The sequence below is a fragment of the Zootoca vivipara genome, chromosome 9 (genome assembly GCF_965207765.1).
Source record: "Zootoca vivipara chromosome 9, rZooViv2.hap1.1, whole genome shotgun sequence".
Taxonomy (NCBI): domain Eukaryota; kingdom Metazoa; phylum Chordata; class Lepidosauria; order Squamata; family Lacertidae; genus Zootoca; species Zootoca vivipara.
In genome coordinates, this window is record NC_142592.1 from 64,102,700 (window position 1) to 64,120,315 (window position 17,616).

The 17,616-nt window shown below is 47.9% G+C and overlaps 1 protein-coding gene across 7 annotated transcripts in view; it reads left to right on the forward strand.

The window, feature by feature from the left end:
• PRKCQ (protein kinase C theta) overlaps window positions 1–14,502 on the forward strand; it is a 55,482-nt gene extending 40,980 nt beyond the window's left edge. For 4 of the 7 annotated variants that reach the window (XM_088652569.1, XM_035128182.3, XM_088652570.1 and 1 more), the window contains 7 exons: window positions 305–478; window positions 1,998–2,089; window positions 4,561–4,623; window positions 5,125–5,263; window positions 8,664–8,852; window positions 9,391–9,537; window positions 11,109–14,502. In XM_088652569.1, the coding sequence (XP_088508695.1) occupies window positions 305–478; window positions 1,998–2,089; window positions 4,561–4,623; window positions 5,125–5,263; window positions 8,664–8,852; window positions 9,391–9,537; window positions 11,109–11,264 (960 nt within the window). In that variant the 3' untranslated portion in view covers window positions 11,265–14,502. The remainder of the gene's footprint in view (window positions 1–304; window positions 479–1,997; window positions 2,090–4,560; window positions 4,624–5,124; window positions 5,264–8,663; window positions 8,853–9,390; window positions 9,538–11,108) is intronic. The other 3 variants (XM_035128183.3, XM_088652573.1, XM_088652571.1) reach the window with 2 other exon arrangements.
• Window positions 14,503–17,616: the final 3,114 nt, after the last annotated feature.

Below are 17,616 nucleotides of genomic sequence, written 5' to 3' on the forward strand. Positions count from 1 at the left end.
TTTTCCGTTGGCCCCTCCCACACAGCCCCTGAAAGCTCTCCAACGAAAGAGAGTGGCCCTTGAGCTGCGAAATGCTCCTCATCCCTGCACGACACCTTGGCCACTCCCTTTCGAATCGGTCTTTGCAAACAATAGGGACTAGAAACTTGATAAACATTCCATCTGAGATTTTTGGTATGGGGGGGGGGTTAATTCCACACTCAGTTTTGAATTCTGTGGCTTTACTAACCTTGCCATGGATCGTAGCATTTTGCGCTACCCTGGTTTGTTTTTTTTTTTGTTTTTTTGCTTGTTTGTTGCCCAGGTATTCCTTGCTGAGCTGAAGGACACGAACCAGTTTTTTGCCATGAAAGCTTTGAAGAAGGAGGTGGTGCTGATGGACGATGATGTTGAATGCACCATGGTGGAAAGGCGGGTCCTCTCTCTGGCTTGGGAACACCCGTTCCTCACTCATCTCTTCTGCACATTCCAGACAAAGGTAACAAACTTCTTTCCTGTTCACTCAGAATAGAGATTATCGTACTGCCTGCCTTCGGGACCCACTTGAGAAGGTCCACCAGTCACAAAATGGCAGCCAGTAGGAGAGAATTTATTAATTGTCATTCATCCCTCCAAGCACCCACATGTGTGGGTTGAACAGACAAAGAAATTCAGCTTAGCAGAGTTTCAAGTCCCATCCTTAGCACAAAATATTGGAAGCATAGGAATTAGGTAAACAGGTCCAGCTGGAAAGCAAGCTGGCTCCCCCTTTTCTTAACAAAGAATCATACAACAGACTGAGAAGTAAGTTTAAAATGCATTTTACTTACTCATAATCATTCCTTGGTTCTCACATGCAGCAGTATTAAAACCTATGCAGGTAAAATACTTATATTTACAGTAGAAGCAGCCTCAGGCAAGTGCCTGAGCGGAAGCAATTGGATATATGTCTGCTCCCAGAAAGAGGGAGAGAGAGAAAAACAAGAAATGCTGGGTGCCCCTCAGGAGAGGAAGGGAAATGATATCACACAGAGCCCTCTCTATCAATTGCATGTCTATGGTCTGGGTCCGCCTAGCAGCAATACAGCTCTGTGGTCTTAACCCCTTCACATGCTAACTAGCAAGAATACGCATTGTTAGATTTGGTTGATAATTTCCCACAATGATAGACTTCCATCTCCAGCTAGTAGCTTTTGGAGAATGGGGTTGAAGAGCTTATCCACACTTCCCTTTGTCCGGTGGTTTATTCCATTTGTCCCGTGATTTCTAGGCACAGGTGTTTCTTTTGTTTCCCCACTTTCTCCGGGAAAGATCGTATAAATCTTTCAGTTTTTATCATGAATTCATCCATTTGAGTTTCCCCAAGATAAAGCTTTCACTGAGGCAATGTTCCATTTCTTTTTATATGTTGTCTGTTGCCCCAAAGACCATTTCATGATGATGATTGTAAGGGGCAAAGAGTACAGAGAGCCCCCTCCCATCCTGAGAAGCAGCTCCTCCACCAGCAGCAGTGCCAGCGGGGAGGGGGAAGAGTCAAGTGAGGAAGGAGGAAGGAGGAGACGGGGCTCTGACAGCATAGGAGAGCCCCTGCTACACGTGGGAGAGGAAGAGAGAGGGGGGAAAGAGGGGGAGAAGGAGAGCAGGGAAAGGAGGCCCTTTTTCCCTCCGGTTCTGGAATTACGCAGGCGGAAACGCGGAAGGCGATTTGGCGTGCCCAGACTCTTATGCTGGAAGAAGACGCGGAGCGCGCCATTCCAGGGTTCTGGTTCGGACTAGAAAGATGTATCCTGTACAGCTCTATCACTGTAAATAGACTGCACTTAATAAAAGCATGAAAAGGTCAGAACGTGCAGAGCCGTTACTCTAGAGTAGTCGCAATGAGCAGCCTGTGACATTAATGAATCAGGGACAAGTTGCAGAACGCATCTGCAAAACAAAACATTACTCTAGAGTAGTCGCAACGTACACCCTGTGACAATGATGATGATGATTTTAAGCCTTCTTTTGTTATTTACTAGGAAAACCTCTTTTTTGTAATGGAATATCTCAATGGGGGTGACTTGATGTTTCACATCCAGATCTGCCACAAGTTTGACATTGGCAGAGCGAGGTAAGTTGGGGTCTGTTTTTGCTGCACATTCCTGGAGAGACAGAGAAATTGCTCGAACATACCATCGGTGATATGGTACAGTCCTTGCAGGCAGGGCCGTCTTAAGCCCACCCAGCACCCTGGCGCTAGGTCCCTCCAGCGCCCCCCTCCAGAGCCTCTCCAAGGGCCCGGGAGTGCCAAGCGGACTGCGGCAGCAGCGGGAGGCCACCTCCGAGGACTCCGCGCTGCGCCTCCTTCTCGTTTCCCCAGCGCTTTGCCACCAGCGCGCGCACCGCAGGACCAGAAAGAGCTGCTTGGGTGCTGTGCGCGTGCTGGTGGCGAACCTCGACTGAGCGGAACCCAGCACTGGGGAAACAAGAAGGAGGCGCAGCGCGGAGTTCTTGGAGAAGGAGTGCAGTCCTGGCCAGATTGCGGGAACCCTGCGCTCATTTGGCGCCCCTCCAGCGCCCGGCGCCGTGGTTCTCCGCGCCACTAGCCTCTATGGACGGGCCTGCAGGAGTAGGCTGCCTTGAAATGCGTGAAGTGTAGAGTCGGGATCATTGCAGTTTCCTTTCTCCTTAAGGCCACATTCGTGCCAAACGTTTAAAGCATCACGATAGCACTTTAAAGAGGCATGGCATTCCCCCCAGCAAAGAATTCTGGGAGCTGTAGTTTGTTAAGGGTGCTGAGAGTTGTGAGGCCTGGGAAACCTCCGAAGCAACTTTTGGCAGAAACTGGAAGTCGCGTCAGAGCCCGCGCTGTGGGTGCCAAGCACCCCCCAAAAAATGTTTGTGGGTACTCAGGCCCCCAAGTCCCCCTATAAAAGGTAAAGGTGAAGGGACCCCTGACCATTAGATCCAGTCGTGACCAACTCTGGGGTTGCGGTGCTCATCTTGCTTTATTGGCCAAGGGAGCCGGCGTACAGCTTCCAGGTCATGTGGCCAGCATGACTAAGCCACTTCTTGCGAACCAGAGCAGGACACGGAAACGCCGTTTACCTTCCCGCTGTAGCGGTACCTATTTATCTACTTGCACTTTGATGTGCTTTCGAACTGCTAGGTTGGAAGGAACAGGGACCGAGCAACAGGAGCTCACCCCGTCGCGGGGATTCGAACCGCCGACCTTCTGATCGGCAAGCCCTAGGCTCAGTGGTTTAACTCACAGCGCACCAGTTGAACTGTTTTGTTTTGAAAAGCTGCATCCGTGGAACCTCTCTTGTTCGGCTGCTCCATAGCACCGAGTCTCCAAAATAAAATAAAACACTAGCCTGAATCACGTGAATGTAAAAAAAAAAAACACCTAGAAGGTAAACACCAACCGAAGATTTATAAACGGATTGAGGCATGATTAAAACAAATAGAACAAAGCAAATAAAATAAGCCCCAGTGCCCCTGGGGATAATTTTTTTAAAAATCAATATTGAAACCGTTTTAGGGCTTTGTTTGGATTGAAGAGCGACTTGAAGTAAATTATTCATTAGAGCCATGTGAGCGAAGGTGACTTTGGACATAGAAATCCGCCCGGCCCTCCTCTGTGAATCCAGAGTTGGATTTCTAAAAAACGTGGCCTGGCAAGGATTCCACCGCTCTGCTTTTCCCTGTCGCGAGGCAGGGTGGCAAAGAGAAGCCCTGGCTGAGTTTGCCCCCCTTGTGTGCAAGCCCCCAATGGCGAGGCTCTGCAAGACCCTTTCCTTGAGACGAAGCCCTTGCACAGCCTCATGGCTGCCCAGCTCCATCGGATATTCAGCCTCAGGCGCCAAAATGCCTTGGGTCGCTCCTGGAGCTGTGCGCTTCTGAACCGAAGAAGAGACCTCTTAATCCCGGAAGTAGGGAGTGGAGAAAGTGCTTGCCCCCTGGTGATGGAACTCTGCACGTTCTCAGGAGCATTCTCCCATTGCATCCCGGCTGTTATTTGGCTCAGCTCTTGCCATTGCCAACAGGAAGGAAGGACGTCACTAAGAAGGAAGGTGGCAGGCGGTGCCACCATTTCCGCCGCCGCCGCCGCCACTCCTGGACTGGTTGCATGGCAGTTTAATTCCATTTCCCCCAAACACCTCCTCCCCGCACCCCCATCATTGTGCATTAATGTAGGTGTTTGCAGAAAAGTTATTTGTCCTTTCCATCTGACAAAAGTGGTGGGCTGTAGATTCATTCAGGACAGGAAAAAGAAAGTGTTCCGTAATACAGCAGCTAATGTAACCTGTGGAACTCACTGCAGCATGATTTGAGGATGGCCACTGGCTTGGGGTGGAGGATAGGTCTGTCAGGGCTTTTATGAAATAAGGTCTCTATTATTATTATTATTATTATTATTATTATTATTATTATTATTATTATTATTGCTGCCATGCCTTTTTCCTTGATGGTTCTCAAGGTGTCTTACAGATAAAAACAATAACCACTAGACCAGTATCCTGTAGGGGGACAGATCTTGGATATTGGGTTAAATATGCACCAATAAAATTAAGCCTGACCTGTCTCTGATTTTCTCAGGTTTTATGCTGCTGAAATCATTTGTGGCTTGCAGTTCCTTCATTCTCAAGGCATCATATACAGGTAGGAATTTTATCCTTGGTGGAGGGAGAAAGAATAATACAATCATAAAATTGCAGAGCTCGAAGGGACCCTGAGGGGCATCTAGTCCAACCCCCAGAAATGCAGGGATTTCAACATGCGGTTGTGAACATCCGTCTGTCTCAGGAGATAACGGCGGAATGCACTTTCAGGGGGAGAAGTCAAACAGCTGAAGAGTTACAGCGCCTGCTGTGGCTGTAGAGACCGAGACACAGGAGAGACATGTTTTGTTGCAGCTGGGGCGGACAAAGGCATCCGGATGTGCTGCTGCAGATGCACCAGGGCACTTCTCATCTCTGCGCTCCTCCCACCCGTCATTCCTCCTCAGCTCTTCCCCACAATACAACCCCACAATACCGGGACTTGCACCCGATACGACTTAACAATTGTTCTGTGTATATACAGCACATACTGATTAGATAACACATCTAGTCTTTCAGGAAAAGAGCTTTTTCAGAGATGTCGCCTGATCTTGCCTTGCAGAGACCTGAAGCTTGACAACGTTCTCCTAGACAAGGAAGGGCACATCAAGATTGCCGATTTTGGGATGTGCAAAGAGCACATGGGAGGGGACGCCAAGACAAGCACGTTCTGTGGAACCCCCGATTATATCGCACCGGAGGTAAGTGGGGCTATTAGCCGTGGCAACCAGCTTCCCAGACCAGAGGCAATATATCTCTGAATAACAGGGGTTGGGTGCAAATGGAAGAGAAGGATTGAGCCTTTTGTGCCCACCAATAAGCTCCCTGGAGGTATCTCCCTGGGTGCTTGGTGTAGGGAATGCAATGCTCAGGGTCATGGGGTATCTTGTGGGCCTCCAGCTGTGTTGGACTTCAACCTCCATCACCCCAGCCAGCATGGTCAACAGGCAAGGGCACAGCAACTCCCGAACCACTATCTCATTCAATCCATGTAGCGGGATGACTTCACAAATTTGTGGTCAGGAAAAATCCATGCCAAATTGCTGTCCTATGAGATCTCGCCCGCTGAATTGCTCAAACTGGATCGAAATGCGGCAAAAAGGTGTATAAATCAAAGGCTGGATGATGCGGAGCTATACCAAAATTTCTTAGCTGGTGGTGGAGTCTGCTCGCCGTTAAATTTCGGCATAACCCCTATTTACCGTGCTCCGTCCTACTTAACATCGCTTACGTCCGCGTCTCACCGATATGCCTTCATTAAAGCTAGGTTCAATGTTTTCCCAACAAATGTGCTGAGACATAGATTTACTAAGGGCCAAGTCTCTTCAATGTGTGCTTGTGAAATTAAAACATCTGAATCTCTACATCATGTTATGTTTATCTGCCCTATGTACGGTTTGGCTTGTGCTAGTATACTAAACTCCATAATCCAGCCTATGGCTGACAAACCAGTTGACCTACAGCTTGCCTGGGTTCTTCAAGATGTGGATCCTTATATTACTCTACAGGTTGCTAAATTCCTAACAGCCGTCCTCTCGTACAAGAGACGGAATGGAATGTTAGCTGATTATTGATAGTTATAAGAATTTTCTATAATGACATCAGATATTGATTTTAGCGTAGTGCCTAAATTTTTAATCGTAATCTTAAACTTTTCTTTTTGAATTGTTAATATTTGTCCTTGTGAGCTGTGAATTGTGTTATATTATTTGTGGCTGTACGAGTCCGCTGTTTTATTTGATTTGATTTGTTCTGTTGTGTTTTATGATGGGCGTAAAGCCGAATAAACATCTTTGTTGTTGGCACAGCAGGGCTGAAGCTCAGTGGTAGAATCATAGAATTGTAGGGTTGGAAGGGATCCCAAGGGTCATCGAGTCCAACCCCCTGCAGTGCAGGAATCACAACCAAAGTATCCATGGCAGATAGCCATCCAGCCTCCAAGAAAGGACAGTCCATCACCTTCCAAGGGAATCCATTCCGGCTCTTGCTGTCAGAAAGTTCTTCCTAATGTTTAGTTGGAATCTCCTTTCTTGTAACTTAGAATCGTAGAATCATAGAGTGGAAGAGACCACATGGGCCATCCAGTCCAACCCCCTGCCAAGCAGGAAACACCATCAAAGCATTCTTGACATATGCCTGTCAAGCCTCTGCTTAAAGACCTCCAAAGAAGGAGATTCCACCAAACTCCTTGGTAGCAAATTCCACTGCCGAACAGCTCTTACTGTCAGGAAGTTCTTCCTAATGTTGAGGTGGAATCTTCTTTCTTGTAGTTTGAATCCATTGCTCCGTGTCCGCTTCTCTGGAGCAGCAGAAAACAATCTTTCTTCCTCCTCCATATGACATCCTTTCATATATTTGAACATGGCTATCATATCACCCCTTAACCTTCTCTTCTCCAGGCTAAACATACCCAGCTCCCTAAGCCGTTCCTCATAAGGCATCGTTTCCAGGCCTTTGACCATTTTGGTTGCCCTCCTCTAGACACATTCCAGTTTGTCAGTATCCTTCTTGAACTGTGGTGCCCAGAACTGGACACGGTACTCCAGGTGAGGTCTGACCAGAGCAGAATACAGTGGTCCTATTACTTCCCTAGATCTAGATGCTATACTCCTATTGATGCAGCCCAGAATTGCATTGGCTTTTTTAGCTGCTGCATCACACTGCTGACTCATGTCAAGTTTGTGGTCTACCAAGACTCCTAGATCCTTTTCACATGTACTACTCTCAAGCCAGGTGTATGAATCCATTGTTTCAGGTCCTGCCCTCCAGAGCAGGAGAAAACAAGCTCGTTCCCTCTTCCATGTGACAGCCCTTAAGATATTTGAAGATGGCTATCATAATTGGTCTCTTCTTATCCAGGAAAACATACCCAACTCCCTCAACCGTTCCTCATAAGGCTTGGTTCCCAGACCCTTGACCAACTTGGTAGAGCATCTGGTTTGCATAGGGAAGGTCCCAGGTTCAAATATTTGGAGGACTGTCACATGGTAGATGGAGCAATCTTGTTTTCTCCTGCTCTGGAGGGTAGAACTCAAACCAATGGCTTCAAGTTACAAGAAAGGAGATTCCAACTAAACATCAGGACAACCATCACTTTCTGATGGTAAGAGCTGCTTGACAGTAGAACAGTCTCCCTCAGGAGGTTGTGGACTCTCTTTCCTTGGAGGTTTTTAAGCAGAAGTTGGATGGCCGTCTGTCATGGAACCTTGAGCTGAGATTCCCATATCAGAAGTGTGATCTAATAATAATAATAATAATAATAATAATAATAATAATTTATTTATACCCCACCCATCTGGCTGGGTTTTCCCAGCCGCCCTGGGCGGCTCGCAACGAAAAATTAAAAATACATTAAAACATCAGTCATTAAAAACTTCCCTAAACAGGGCTGCCTTCAGATGTCTTCTAAATGTCAAATAGTTGTTTATTTCTTTGACATCTGATGGGAGGGCGTTTCACAGGGCGAATTCCCTAAAAAAAATACAGATCGGGTTCCGAACGTGACCTCTGCAGGAGGCACGTTCACAACCCACAGCGGCACATCTACGCATGCACGAGTCGCGATTCGGCGCTTCTGTGCATGCACAAACCGCAATTTAGTGGATCTGCGCATGCGCGAGCGCCGAAACCCAGAAGTAACCCGTTCCAGGACTTCCCGGTTTGGCGCGGTGCGCAACCCGAAAACACACAACCTGAAGCGGCCGTAACCCAAGGTATGACTGCAGCTTTAAAACTTTTTGCAAAGAAAGCTCAACTTTGGCCAAAATGTTACCCTCAGGATGCCTTCCAATTCTAAAATTCTATGACTCTGTGATTCATTCCCTCCCTGGGAGAGAGAACTCTGCCTGAAATCCTGGTAGAGCTGCTTCCAGACAGAGTACGCAAAACTGGGCTTGATGGACCACCAGTCTGACTCAACACCAAGCAGTTTCCAATGTTCCTATGAGAGTTGAAGTCCACCAAGATCTGGAGGGACACCAGGATCCTCACCCTTGGAATAAGACGACTCTGGGCTAGATGAGCCAGTGAGCTAGCTCACTGTGAGAAGGCCAGCTCTTACTGGTAAGCTTTCTTCACATCTCCATCCCCTTTCCGTTATAGATTCTGCTGGGGCAGAAATACAACACGTCCGTTGACTGGTGGTCCTTTGGGGTCCTTCTCTACGAGATGCTGATTGGTCAGTCTCCCTTCCATGGTCAGGACGAAGAGGAACTCTTCCAGTCTATCCGCATGGACAGCCCGTTCTACCCTCGTTGGCTCGACAAGGACGCAAGGGACCTTCTTGTGAAGGTCAGGTCAAGTAGAGAGGGAGGCAGGGATGAAGGAAGGAGGAACTGAGCAAGATCCCTTTCTACTAGAATAATTCTCCCAAGCATTTCCTCATCATTTCCTTCATACATAGAGTCATTTCCTTTGCACTAAATAAGGTCGTTTTTCCTGATGGAATTTACTTTTAAAGATGAAATAAGAGTTTATCTTTAAGGGTGCCTCCAGAGTGCCTCTGTTTGGGGGTTATTCTGGAAATGTCAATGGTGAATTTCCTTGAGGACTTCTTATTTTTTCTGTTAAACCACAGAGCCTAGGGCTTGCCGATCAGAAGGTCGGCGGTTCAAATCCCCTTCTTATTTTTTTTATTTTAAAAAAAGGTTTTTAAAATTGTTATTATTTATTACATGTGTATATCGCCCTTCACCCGTAGATCTCAGGGCAGTCCACGACATAAAAATGCAAGATAAAAAGTACAAAATGCATAATAAAAACAAGAAGCAAATAAACCAATAACACCCTCCATCCACCCAACAGTAAGTGCTGTTTTTTCTTAATTTAGCGTTCTTTCGATTTCCAGCTTTTTGTAAGAGAACCGGAAAGGAGATTGGGAGCGAAGGGGAACATCCGCCAACATCCCTTTTTCCAAGAAATCAACTGGGAAGCCATTGAAGCGAGAGCAGTCGAACCCCCTTTCAAACCTAGAGTGGTGAGAGAAAAAAACTTAACCTTTCCAAGTTTCTTTATTTCTCTTCGCAACTAAAAATGAATGATCCCTGCAGATCAGAGGGGAGGTGGTTGAGTTTCCTTGTTTGTGGACTCCAGAAAATCTTACCATGTTTAGACTTTCTTTCTTTTTTTAGATTCAGGACGCGGGTGGCGCTGTCGGTTAAACCACAGAGCCTAGGGCTTTTCGATCAGAAGGTCGGCAGTTCGAATCCCCACGACGGGGTGAGCTCCCGTTGCTCGGTCCCAGCTCCTGCCAACCTAGCAGTTCAGAAGCACGTCAAAGTGCAAGTAGATAAATAGGTACCGCTCCGGCGGGAAAGTAAACGCCGTTTCCGTGTGATGCTCTGGTTCGCCAGAAGCGGCTTAGTCATGCTGGCCACATGACCTGGAAGCTGTACGCCGGCTCCCTCGGCCAATAAAGTGAGATGAGCGCTGCAACCCCAGAGTCGATCACGACGGGACCTAATGGTCAGGGGTCCCTTTACCTTTTAGGTAGCCGTGTTGCTCTGACGCAGTCGAAATAAAAATAAAAAAATAAAAAATTGTCCAGTAGCACCTCATAGACCAACTAAGTTTGTTCTGGTATAAGCTTTCGTGTGCATGCGCACTTCTTCAGATGCACACGAAAGCTTAAACCAGAACAAACTTAGTTGGTCTATAATGTGCAACTGGCCAATTTTTTATTTTTATTTATTATTTCGACTTTTTTGGCTTGTTTTTAAAATTATTTCCATGCAACCTTTCATTATTATTTTTTTAAAAAATACCAGGGCAGTTTCTAGGATGATAAAGCAGTGTTGAACAAAAACCATATCAGTTACAGTTACAGCAGCTAGAGAAGCCAGGGGGTGGCTGATCCATTAGGGCAAATGCGGCGCAACCCCACCAACTTCGCCCAGCCCCCACCTGTCTGTCTTCTTATTTACAACCTGTCCAGAAGGTGCTGCTGTTTGCCAGCTGTCTCTCAAGCTTGCCTCTCAATAGCAAAGAGGATGGGGACAAAAGTAGAGTTCAACAGTTCTGGCGCCACCTAGTGCTGGGCTCCTTTCCTTCTGCCCTATGGGTCCCAATGGCCAACAACCACCACTGCAGTCAGGAAGAGCTTGGGAGAATCACTAAAGGCTTGGTTTCTCATTGGAGGGCTACAAATTCCATCGTCCTTCATCCTGGCCGGGGCTGGTGGGAGTTAGAGAGCCACAGGACCCCTGTCCCTGTTTTTAAAGGTTCAAGGGCATCTTCTTAATGCAGACGCAGGTGCCATATTGCCCTCTCAAAGTTGCTGGACTCCCATCTGCCTAGCCGGTAGTCAGAGATGATGGGAGTTGTAGTCCAACAGCAACATCTGGAAAGCACCACATTAGCTTAAGCAATGTTTCTTAAACTTGGGTCTTCAGCTGTCGGTGGACTACAACTCCCATCATCCCTGACCACTGGTCCTGCTGCTAGCTAGGGATGATGGAAGTTGTAGTCTGAGAAACACTGTGCAACCCTTCCCACTGCTGTTTCTGTTGCTGCTGCTTCTAACTCCGTTTCCCCTCTCCCTTCTGCAAGAAATCCCCTGGCGACTGCAGCAACTTCGACAAAGAATTTCTGAACGAGAAACCCCGGCTGTCGTTAGGAGACCGGAGCCTCATCAATAGCATGGACCAAAACATGTTCCGAAGCTTTTCCTTTACCAACCCCATCATGGAAAAGTTCCTCTCCTGAGAGACAAACGCCCTGGGATCAAGGTGGCTTCAAGAACAACAAAAACAACAACAACCATAGCCTCCAAACTCCCAGCTGGCCAAAGTCATGCTTCTCATTGGACGACGGAGGTGGTGGCCTGGATCCAAAGGTGCCCTTCTCCCGGTGGAAAGTCTCTTCTGCTAACAGAAGGGCTGCTTCCGACCTGGCAGAAGAGGATTGCACGAGAGAGGTGACCCCAAATTCCAGGGAAGTTCTATCGTTTGAAGAAGCTCTCGCACAAGATTTTGCACAAGCTCCGGAGGCCAGGGCTGGAGGGCGACTTCATTGGGCAGCACCTGAAGGCATTCAACCATCTTAGCCAGGGTAGGGCAGGCTGCATGACCCACATCACTGTATCCTCCAGCATCTGCTGCCAGTTACTGCCTGCCGCCTGAGGCAGCCACCTCGCTCTGTCCGATGGGAGCGCCGGCCCTGCTGGGAGACGGTGATTTCCTCCCAAGCAAATGGGCAGTGGCAACAGCTGCGAGGAGGATGGGGATAGCCTACACAGAGAGGAAGGCCCACTGAGAACATCTCCCCCAAAGTCCCCTGGAACTGGCACCGCACAAGCTCTTTTCAAGACCACTAGGGTTTTTACATGCCGCGGCTGGCTATCTTCTTCGTTCACTGTATGACAATTCAGCCCCTGACACACAGCACCATGGTTTGACAGAACAGCACTCATACATTCTTGCCTCCTGCTCGCGGTTGTTTGGATCTGAGCCACTGTGGTTTGCTGGATGGTGTGGGTGTCCCAGGAGGAACACTTAAGAAGGGAATATCTGCGATAACTTGGGGGCCTTTTACTCAGTTCCATCGTTCTGCCCTGTGGTGGAGAACCTCTGGTCTTCAGACCTTATAAGGCCCAACAGGGGTCCTAACTGGCCTGTGAGGATGTTTTCTCCAAACCACATCTACTTGCCTCCCCCCCCCCCCGAACACTGTACATGGCATCAGGCCAGATGTGGACGAGTCTGCAAAGGAAGAATGTGGAGCTTAAAGTGGGATCCCCATTATTCCCTCCCAGGACCAATCAGCTGATCTTCACTGACAGGGAGCCCCACTGGGATTGGCTGAGCCAGGGAGTAAGCCGTCAGGCGTGCCCTCATTCAGCCAATGGGGTGGCCAGCTTTGATCAGCTGATGAGTGCTGAGAGACATTGTTTTGCAGCAGACAACTGGATGCAGCAACTGGACTTTAAGGGTGATGGCTGACAGTGCCAATCAGCTGAGAGCCCTCATTCTGAAGTCCCTTTGCAAGCAGATTATATACAAACTGGACCTCAACATGAGCCGCATTGTAGCAAATCCTCCACATTTCCGTTAGTGTCCCGATCTACCTCCTTGGTCCTTTCGAGATCCTGCTGTGATCCTGTGAGGCTTTTGCAAGATCTCGGTCTCATGGGTTCCACCTCAGAGGATTGTCAAGTCTCTGTGTGGTTTTCCTCACCTGTGAGAGCTCCTTCAGCTGGTTAGGCTCTCTCTCCCTGTGGGACTCGTGCGATAACTCAGCCCCGTTCGGCTTCAAGAGATACTGTCTCTTTCTTGTTTGATGCAGGCACTTTTCAAGGGTCATAGGTCAGTGGCGGAGAGCATGTGCTTTGCGTGGAGAAGGCCCCAAATTCAATCCCTGGCATCTCCAGTTAAAAGGGTGGAGGTAACAGGAAAGACTCTTTCCTGTCAGGGACCTGGGAAGACAAAAATATAAGCAGAACCTGCTGGACAAGGACAGTGGGTCCAGGATCCTGTTCTCGCAGTGGTCAACCAGATGCAAGCCGGTTATAAGCTGCCTTATCTTTACTCCGTCCTTAGACCCATCCAGCTCTGACAATGGCTCTCCAGGATTTCAGACCAGGGTCTCTCCCAGAGCTACCAGGATATCATAGAATCATAGCATTTTTGAGCTGGAAGAGATTCTGAGGGTCCTCTAGTCCAACTCCCTGCAATGCAGGAATCTCAGCTAAAGCATCCATGGCAGATGGCCATCCAGCCTCTGCTTTAAAACCTCCAAGGAAGGAGAGTCCACCACTTTCGGAGGGAGTCTATTCCACCCTTGAACAGCTCTTACTGTTAGAAAATTCTTCTTGATGCCTTCTTTGAAGCCATTGGTACAAGTCCTACCCTCCAGAGCAGGAGAAAACAAGCTGGCCCCATCCTCCATGTGACGGCCCTTTGAAATATTTGAAGATGACTCGTACCTCCTCCCAGTCTACTCTTTTCTAACCTAAACATAACCAGCTCCTTCAACTGTTCCTCATAAGGCTTGGTTTCCAGACCCTTGATCATCTTGGTTGCCCTCCTCTGCACACCTTCCAGCTTGTCAACATCCTTCTTAAATTATGGTGTCCAGAATTGGATACAGTATTCCAAGTGTGGTCTGACCAAGGCAGAATAGAGGAGTACTATGACTTCCCTTGATCTGGACACTAGACTTCTGTTGATGCAACCTAGAATAGCATTAGCTTTTTTTGCTGCTGCGTCACCCTGTTGACTTATGTTCAGCTTGTGGTTGACTAAAATCCTTAGATCCTTTTCACGTGTGCTACTGGCAATCCAGGTGCAGCTGGTTCTTCCTGCGTAAGTGTAGAACCTTAAATTTGTCCCTATTGGAATACATCTTGCCCAGTTCTCCAATCTGGTAAAATCATCTTGAATCCCAATTCTGTCTTCAGGGGTTGAACCTTGGAACCTTCTGCATGCAAAGCAGATGCCCAGCCACTGAAATATAGACCACTTACATCAAAAGGTGACGTTCCCCATCCTTCTTCACGTAAGTGTGTCTGGTGCGGTGGCATAACTAAGACCACGAGTTCCATGCCTGCTGTATATCTTGCCTTAGGCATAACCTAACTTATTACTCTGCCCAACATCGGGTGTCCCAGCCTCCACTGAGAAGGACCCCACAAACAGCACACAAATCTATGTGGCCCAGCCTTCCCACTCCAGTCTTTGCAAAAAGCAGCTCTACTGTCTGCCCTGCCTATCCTAATGATGGGTGTTTTGCTCATATGTACATAGGACTTCTAGTGATGCTCATTCAATGGGTCTCCATAATCTGTTGTTGGTTTTTTTTCCTCCGGTCAATGGAAGAGCTCTCTATGTGTGCATATTCCTTACGGTCGGGTTGAAGTGTTATAATTAGATTTGTTAATAATAATGGATTTTTGAAAAACTGTTTGTGATGTTTGTACAGGTAAATAAAATGTTGTCCACGGTAATGGGAGCAAATGTGTTTGTAGGGAGACTGTCAGGGTGTGTTGTGACTACTCTTGAGTAACGGCCGTACACATGCTTGTCTTTCAGACGTTTTTATTGGTGCACATTATTTACAGTGTAACGGATTGCTCATTTCATGTCTACCCGCTCGAGTCAGATTCCTGCACTACTCCCTTCCCATTCGGGACCAGCATAAAAGCCTCGGAACTGAGAAGCGCCTCCCTTTCCTCCTCCTTCTCAATTCTGGCATCGAGGGGACGGGTCTTCTGTCTGACCTATTCCTGTCCACTCTTTCCGCCTCCCTCTCTTCCTGCCTATGGAGCAGGGGCTCTTTGATGTTACCAGAGCCCTGGCACTCCCTCTCCGTTTCCTGACTCACCCCTTCAGACCCCTTGCTCTCATGACTGCTTGGAGACGGGCTGCTTCTGATGAGGGGGGAGGGTTCTCTATAATCCCTCCCCCTTACAGAGACCAAAGCAGGTAATGTAATGGCTGCAATGCGCTGTTCCGTAGTACATTGCATCAGAGCTGGCCTTAAGAGATGTTCATTTCTGAAAGCGGAAAGCATGATATGAAGTTTTATGATGATCATGAAACTTCTCACTTGTCCTCTTGCCCATGAGGTGATGAGGAAGGTTACCTCTTTCTCCCTTGAATAATACACCTGGAGGAGGAAATTGGGAGGACGCCACTCTTTCTCGCTTCCTCTATGGTCTTTTCAAGGTTCAGGTTACCTCTACTGGATCCATCTTTTACCTAGATCACTTTGAAAGGTTTAGCGTGTGAACTTTCTATTCCTCTTAAGGGGAGGGGGCTGATCCCGAGGTGGGGAGAGAGAATTGACCAAAGGGAGAAACACCAATAGCACTCAAATTTCAAAACAAATGTCACTGGTGAATGTAGACCAGGGGCGGCTAGCCGTTTTTCACCTGAGGGCCACATATCAGCAGAGAGCGTGGACAAAGGTAGGTGTGGCCACCCTTCGCGGTCACAGGCAGGCAGCCACGCTGCCACCCAGAACCTCCTTCAGCGAATCCATCCAGACCAGCTGAGGAGCCCATTTCCGTAGCAGCCCATTTCCGTTCATCAAATGATCAATCTGATTACCAGGAAAGGAGACAGGTGCATCCCCACCACGGCTCTCAGCGCTGCCCATCCCATCGCTGCTGTGTCTGCTTTCTTTTTCTGCTTTTTTGCCCCCCCCCCTGCCAAAACTGATGGAATCTTAAGTGGGGGAACAAAAAAAATGCTTTAGGGCGGATGGATTAAACCTTCTCTTCTGGGCGTTGTACATTCCTGGTGTAGACAAGGCTGGGCTACTTGGACCACTGGTCTGACTCAGTAGACTTCTTCACACGTTGTCAGGCATGGAGAGTCCCTTCGGTAACTTCACAGATAAGAATTAACTAACAGATGGTAGATTTATGGTCCTTTTATTACAGCGTCATGTTGCAAGCACAAATGCGCAGCCCTCTGCAAGGTGGGCCATTGCCTAGTCTAATCCTCCTTCCGGTTTCCGCAGCATTTTGGCCGCCAACGGGAAGTTCCTCCCTCCCTCTGACTCCTTTGCTCTCTGATACGTTCCGACCTCCAAGTCCGAGGAGAGGGGGGATCCTCCACACTCTCAAGTGACGTCTCAGCTAGCTGTCCCCTCCCTTCTGATTCTGTTGTCATTATCTCGCAACTGGGCAACTCCTCCCTAAGCTGTTCAGCTTCTGCCTCTCTCTTTGCTTCTGAAGACGCTGTGGGCAAGGGGGGGGCGACTCTGCCCCCTCCAGCTCTCCATCGGAGAGAAGCTGGTCTGCTATAGAATGCATTCCCCAGAACTCGTCTTCAGACCATTCCCTGACACACATTGTACTGAACACAAGCACAAACTGTCCCTAGACATTTGCAAGTGTTTGCGAAAGATTGTACACTGCTTGATTTGCACATCTCAGCTGCTGCGTACACGGGACTCCATGCACCTTGGAGATTACACGTGCATAACCTTGCACACCAGCTATTTATGGGCACAGGCACACAGTGCACACTTGCTGAATGCAACATGTGAACACCACTGGCCTGTACACAGGTTGCACGCTCAAATGCAGCATGTGAACACAATGCAAGACACCCTCCCTGTTTTCTCTTCAGTTGCTTTTGCGTGATGCTGGGTTTGTCCCCGAGAACGAGGCAACCCTGGCTGTCGGTCGCATGCAGACTGAGCAAGCCTTTTGCTGCTTCTCACCTTTTGAGATACCATCACCACTTCTGGAAGACAGCCAGGCAGCTCGGCTGAGGATGACTCACTTTGCAAGAAACACCTGTCGACACTCGGTCACAATCGCCTCTCTATTTAAAGGAAATCTTAGCAGGGTGTGATTGTCATCAACCCAAAGTAAAAAAGGGAGCTTGGCTCCTCTTAGTTGAACAACTCGGAACAGCTTGACCTGCTAAATTTGCAACAGAACTGGGTATTTCATGTGGGAGCAAAGAACAAAGAACCTCAGGAAACATGTTTGGCTTTATTTATTTATTTATTTATTTATTTATTTATTTATTTATTTATAGCATTTGCTAACCTGGCGTTATAGCAAGCACCCTTCCCACTGGCTTGAGGCCCCAAAATAAAATGAAACAGAAGAAAAAAGAAAGAGGCAGGGCTGTTAAATGCAAACCTGAGAGATTGTCTTATTCCACACATGCGCTCTTGATGGCCTCAATCTGCGGAACTGGCACTATTACTGGTGGTGACACATAATGCCCATTCTACATTTATACGAAATTGATATTTTAGTGTGGCAGCACTTTGGAACTCCCTGCCTATTGAAATCGGGCAGGTGCCTTCATTGTCCTCTTTTCGACACCTGCTAAAAGTTCCTTTTGTTTGAACAAGCCTACCCAGAACGTTGACATGTATTTTAATCTGTTTTTAGCTTATTGCTGTTTTTATTTTTATTTTTGCAGTTCTAAGCGCGTTTTTTTTTTCATTTATCTTTTGTAAACCACTTTGAGGTTTGTTGGGGAGGGGTGTTACACTCAAGGGCAGGCATCCCCAAACTGCGGCCCTCCAGATGTTTTGGCCTACAACTCCCATGATCCCTAGCTAACCGGACCAGTGGTCGGAGAAGATG